We start from the raw sequence: 5,661 nt of genomic DNA, 5'->3' as shown, positions 1-5,661 counted from the left end.
GTCGGACCTGGATGTTCTGCTGGGCTTTCCGTCAGCTTTGACGGTACTGGGCAGGACAGCAGCTACGGGGAGAGAAAGAAAAGGGGTCAGGGTCCCTGGGCTCTGGGGACTGGTTATTTAAATAAATGGAATTAATACTGCCAACGGGGGGAGGGAACCATGTAAAGCCAGGGCTTTGAAAGAACGGGTTTCTTATTGGTATAGGGTCAGCATTACAAACACAACTTCACCCGGATTGTATTGAAGAAACGAAAACACAGAAAGCGTTTATAGAGAGTGTTTCACAAAAATCTTTAATTTGTAAAAAAAAAAAAAAAAAAGGGGGTTTTCACCCTGATGCCTTCCATCTTTCCCCGTCGGTGCGGTGAAAGGGGCTGCTTAAGGTGAAATGCAACAGTCCCCGAGTCTGTCCAGAATTCCGTGCAGCCGCAGGGGTTCCCAGGACCATTCTGCATCGCTGGGACCACGGGCGGAGTAGCTCTGGGGACCTTCCCCCCAAACGAATCTGTCCGGGCATCTGTGGCCTCGGCAAGTGGGGGGGGGTGAGGGCGGGGGAGACTGGCCACCTTTCTCTGGAAAGATGGATGGGGCTGCACCATATAAATTAATGAAAAGATTAAACTTTTGCTGAAGGGGACATCAACTTTTATGTCATTTCACAGCCTTTCTGCCTGAGATCTGTAATATCTCCCAGGCCTTGATGTACTGTTTCTATAAAAATAAATTACTTGTAATTTAATTCCACACTATTTCTTTCAGTAGTCTATTACTGAATAGCGCCTTAGCAGGAGAGAACGAGTTGGGAGAAAATTGGTTCTTGGGTGGCTGCAGACCTTGAGAAAAGCCCTAAAATAAAGGGGGGGGAGGGTGGTAGTAGAAAACGAAAGCCTATCGATCCAGAGGTGAATTAAAATTTAACGATTGTAAATAATAATAAAAATAAACATGGGAAGAGAAAAAAGAAATAATTTCCTATTGGCCACAGGGAAAGGAATCGTATAATAAAGAGAAGGCAGAAAGTGCTCATAAAAACCAATTAGTTAAAACACGTACCCCGCTGTGCAGAAGTGGGGGTTGCTGGGGAGACACCAAAAGGAAGAGACGAAAATGCAGTATATTTTAATCCTGTCTGTGACCTGTTTGGTAATCCTTTTCGGTACAGCCTGTCCTGTGCTGTTAGAGGATAGAGTTTCAATTTAGAGTGGAAATTTGCTGTAAATAAATTGAGGGTCCTTTGGAAGTTGGTGCTTATTAACCTTTTATTTTTAGTGTTGTACTGGAAACTCACATCACCCAGCTGTCAGGGTTATAATCGAAAGTTATGAGACCACAGTGAGGAGCGGTGGTAATTTAATTACAACAAATATCTTTGGGTTTATGGCGCAGAGCTAAATTAAATGTCATTATTCACTGTCTGTAATGGAAATCAAAAGGAAATCAGATTACAGCATTTGTGAGAGAAATCAGTGACTGGTCCTTAATGAAGAAATAACTGTCTAAACCACTGTACCGCACTTTACTTAGCATATTCGGGACTGATTGGAATTGATCGTGAATCAGCCCAAGACTGATTTATCATCGCCAAACGCGCAGCTAATTTATCACTTTTATTCTCCATAATCTTTTTTTTTTTTCTTTCCCCCGCTGATGGGAAAGTGAGCTTGCTTTCTAGATTTAAATAGGATTCTGTTTTTGAAAAATGCCCTTCCAGTGGGAGCAGAGTTTGCGCGTCTGGCTCCGCTCTCCTGAGGACGGGTACGGGACCCCGAGGAGAAAGAGGCACCGAGGAAGGGTCCGAAAGGGAAAGGAGTCTCGTCCCAGCCGCGTGGCGTGGGGGGGAGAGTTGCGGCGGGACGTGGGAGCAGGAAAGTGAGTGCAGGCTTTGGAAATGGAGTAAAGATTCGTGAATCTCAGCATTTCTGTTTTTGGAAATACTTTCCGGGGAACAACACCAAAGTTTGCCAGCTTCCCTAGAGCCTGGCTGGGTGAGGTTTCCAACGTCGTGGAAAGCCAGTTCCAACAGGCGGGCCCATGGCTCAGCCTTGGATAGAAAACTGCCCCGAAGAGGCTGAGATGGAAAAGTTCAGCTTTTCCTCGACTCCCGGGTGCTTGCAACCTCCGCGGGAGCTGAGGTTTCCGGGCAGGGTGGGAGCAGGGAGTGACCCCAGGCCCTGGGCTTGGAACAACGCAGGGTCCCTGAGCTACCAGGTGTAGTGTAGTGTGGCCGAGGGGAAGGCTTTCTTGGTGCTAATTATCCTGCACTATCAGTGACCGCCATTGTGGCAATAGGGTGAGTGAGTGTGAAGGGAAAGTTTTGGAGAAAGCCAGGTAGGAAAAATTAAGCGCCTAAGAACACAGAGGGAGGGGACTCCAGATTCCATGAGTGACAGACCAAGGGCCAGGACCAGGGCTGTTTGGAGGAGGGGGGAGGATGAGAATGGGGAGCGCGGGAGGGCGCATTTCGGGGATGCCAGGCCTTGAAGCTAGCCGGGCCGGGCGGGTGCCAACACCTTTCCCTCGCTGCCTCACCTCTGGATAGGGCGCCGCAAGAATCAGATGTCCTTAGAGATGCCGAGTGCCTGCAGTGCAGAGCCTGCGCTTTTGGGGTGCATCCGGTTTTTAGAGATCAAGGACGTTCATGACTCTGTAATATTAACTGGGATCCCCCAGGCTTCCAAGGAGGGCATGGAGGTCATGCAAGTTTCTGGACTCAGGGTGTCTGAGCGTGATTGGGGAGGGGGCTGGATTTGGAGATGTGTATCCACCTGTGCGCCCCCCCACATTCCTGGTGGGTGGGTGGGGGCTAAGGTGGAACGTCGGGGTGGAAGGTCAGGTTGGACCGGTGCGTGGCAGGGTGGAGGGGGGAATGTCCACACAGAACGATGGAAAGTTCTCCACGCCATCCGAGGACCCACTTCCTCACTTTCAATGTTTGGATGCTGAAACTCTGGTCTCACTTAGGTGAGGACTGTTCCCAGCTCCAGGTAGCCAGTTACGCGGGGCTGGGGTGAGAGGGGGCGGGGACGAAGGCCGGAGGGGCGTCAGGCAGCCTTCTGGGGACAGGAACCCCAAGCGCCTTGCGCGCCGTCCGGCGTGTCGGGAAAGAAAGCCTCGCTGACGCTCGCCAAGGCCTGGCCGGCTCACGGGGGGGCACGTCTGTCCGCTCATTCCCAGGTTTGGTTCCAGAACCGGAGAGCCAAGTGCCGCAAGCAAGAGAACCAGATGCATAAAGGTGGGTGCGAGGGGCCGGGCGTGGAGGCAGGGGCGGTGGGGAGACCCGCCAGGCGCTGGGAGCAGCGGGCGGGGTTCACGCCTCCTGTGTTTCCTCGCAGGCGTTATCCTGGGTACCGCCAGTCACCTGGACGCCTGCAGGGTGGCACCCTACGTGAACATGGGCGCCCTGAGGATGCCTTTCCAACAGGTAGCTCGTTTTTTGTTGTTGTCGTTGTTTTTCTTCCTTCCTTTCGAACAGAACAGAGAGGGGGCCGGCGCCGCCCCGGCGCCTCCCACCCGCGCTGAAGCAAAGAGGCCGCTTTCACAAGGGGGACATTTATAAACCCATTGGCACGTATTAACACCACGCTGAAAATCTCCAAGAGTTACCTTTGGGAGGGCTAGGACAGAAACCCCAGCACAGTTTCACAAAACTCGGAGGGAAAATATCCCCACCCACCCGAAACCACCCACTCGTTCACCGCCTGGCTGGAGGGAGGGGTTTGCTGCCGCTTGGGCATGAGGACCCGTGTCAACACCCAACCCCCGGCTTTAGCTTGCCCAGGGCCTCGCTGGGGGTGTCAGTGCCCCTCCTGGACCTGGGCCTCGATGCCCCCTCCCCTCCCCCGCGCACCTCACAGTGGGGGGGCGTCCCGCCCAGCTCCTAGCAGAGCCGGGAGGGTCCAGGGCGCTGGGTGCGCTGCGCGGAGGAGGGGGCGGCCAGGGGGTCGGAAGACCACCTCGTGGAGACCGGGTGCCCCAAAGTCCTCGCCCCTGCTCTGGGCCAGCGTCGGGTGGGAGGAGGGAGCCGCGGGGCTAGAGCGCAACGCCCACTCGCCTGCAGGGCTGGGCTGTGGACCCCAGCATGGGGGGGTAGGCGTGCCCGCGCTGGTGGGTTGGCTGTGCCCTGGCCAGAGCGAAGGCGTGGCCTCCTCTTGCAGCACTTTTGCTCCTAGGGGCAGAGGCCTGGGTTTGTAGCTGGACCCGGGTTTGCTGAGGGGCACGAGGTCCAGTGGGCCTGGCCCGGCCCGGAGGGTCGGCTACGGATGACGGCATGGAGATGGGGTGAGGGTGGGCTGGTGGCTGCGCGCCCTCAAAGTCACGGCGCCAAGGCTGGGAGGGCGTCCAGGGCTGCCGTGCGCAGGGCAGAGGTCCGCGCCGTGTTCCCTTGGACCCGCACCTCCGCGGCTGGGCCCATATTCCATCCCTCAGCACCCCTTCCCCAGGGCGGGGTGGCCCCTCAGCATCACAGGAACAGCTGCCCCGACGACGTGGGGTCAGCCATTGGGTCCTGGTGAAATTAGGCGGTTGGAGCCTGCAGATTTGGCTGTGCTTCTGGAAGATTCGGGGACTCCGGGTCCCTGGGAAGGCGGCGGGGGGGGGGAAGCTGAAGCCCGGACCCTGAGTCGGGGATGCGTCAAAGAATCAGCCGGGGGTCTGGAGAGGAGGAGGTACCAGCTGTAGACGCTCGGATGCTACAGCATCGGGGATCTGTGCCGACTCCCCGGCTCTGGTCCTGTCCAAAGGGGCCAGTGACCCGGTCGTGGCACCGGGTGTCCCGAGGACAGTGGGTGGTGGTCCCTGGGGCGGGGGAAGGGGCGATGGCTCCCCGGGAGAGGAGACGCCCTCAGGGGGGAGTCCTCGAGGGGGGAAAGCCCCCTAGAAGTCGCGTCCTCACCGTGCGGGTTCTGCCTTCGCAGGTCCAGGCACAGCTGCAGCTGGAAGGTGTGGCGCACGCCCACCCGCACCTGCACCCCCACCTGGCGGCGCACGCGCCCTACCTGATGTTCCCGCCGCCGCCCTTCGGGTTGCCCATCGCATCCCTGGCCGACTCGGCCTCGGCCGCCGCCGTCGTGGCCGCCGCCGCCAAGAGCAACAGCAAAAACTCCAGTATCGCCGACCTGCGGCTGAAGGCGCGCAAGCACGCCGAGGCCTTGGGGCTCTGACCCGCCGCCAGGCCCTGCGCCTGCCCCGGACCCGCGCCCGCCCTGGCCCCGCCACCCCGTCCGCGCTGCGTCCTGCACTCGACCCCTCCGCGCCCCCCGACGGCCGCGCGGACACCCCGGAGCGAGGGCGCAGCGCCTTCCCCGCCTGGGGCAGCCCCGGGGCCCCTGGCAGGCCTCGGGAGGGGGCATCCCAGGACCGCAAGACCCCGCCAAAGCCTCGCAGAGACTGTGCGGAAGCGAGAGGAGGTGACCGTCAGACCACCCAAGTCAGCCCTCGACCACGCCGTCTGTGCGTCCTGGGACCCCGGGGCCACGTGGAGCCCCGTGGCGCTGCGTCCTCCTCTGCTGCCGGAGTTCCCACCCTGCGCATGCGGCCTCCTACACGCCTTCCCAAGACCTGAAGAGTCTGTTACCCAAAAAGATCCGGGGCTGGTCTCCGCTGAAATGCCAGTGCTTGGGTGCCGACAAGTTTATTCACTGCCGTGAACTCAGTTTCATCCGA

The 5,661-nt window shown here is 58.2% G+C and overlaps 1 protein-coding gene across 2 annotated transcripts in view; it reads left to right on the top strand.

The window, feature by feature from the left end:
- Positions 1-5,159, top strand: part of SHOX (SHOX homeobox) — a 10,171-nt gene extending 5,012 nt beyond the window's left edge. The window contains exons 3-5 of one of the 2 annotated variants that reach the window (XM_024768098.1): positions 3,175-3,232; positions 3,333-3,421; positions 4,914-5,159. In XM_024768098.1, the coding sequence (XP_024623866.1) occupies positions 3,175-3,232; positions 3,333-3,421; positions 4,914-5,159 (393 nt within the window). Of the gene's footprint in view, positions 1-3,174; positions 3,233-3,332; positions 3,436-4,879 lie in introns of both variants that reach the window. The other variant, XM_024768097.1, reaches the window with a different exon arrangement.
- The last annotated feature ends 502 nt before the right edge of the window (positions 5,160-5,661 follow it).

Source organism: Neophocaena asiaeorientalis, unplaced genomic scaffold (assembly GCF_003031525.2).
Source record: "Neophocaena asiaeorientalis asiaeorientalis breed wild unplaced genomic scaffold, Neophocaena_asiaeorientalis_V1.1 scaffold871, whole genome shotgun sequence".
NCBI lineage: Eukaryota > Metazoa > Chordata > Mammalia > Artiodactyla > Phocoenidae > Neophocaena > Neophocaena asiaeorientalis.
The sequence above is the reverse complement of the archived record's forward strand: the minus strand, read 5'-3'. Positions and strand labels throughout refer to the sequence as shown.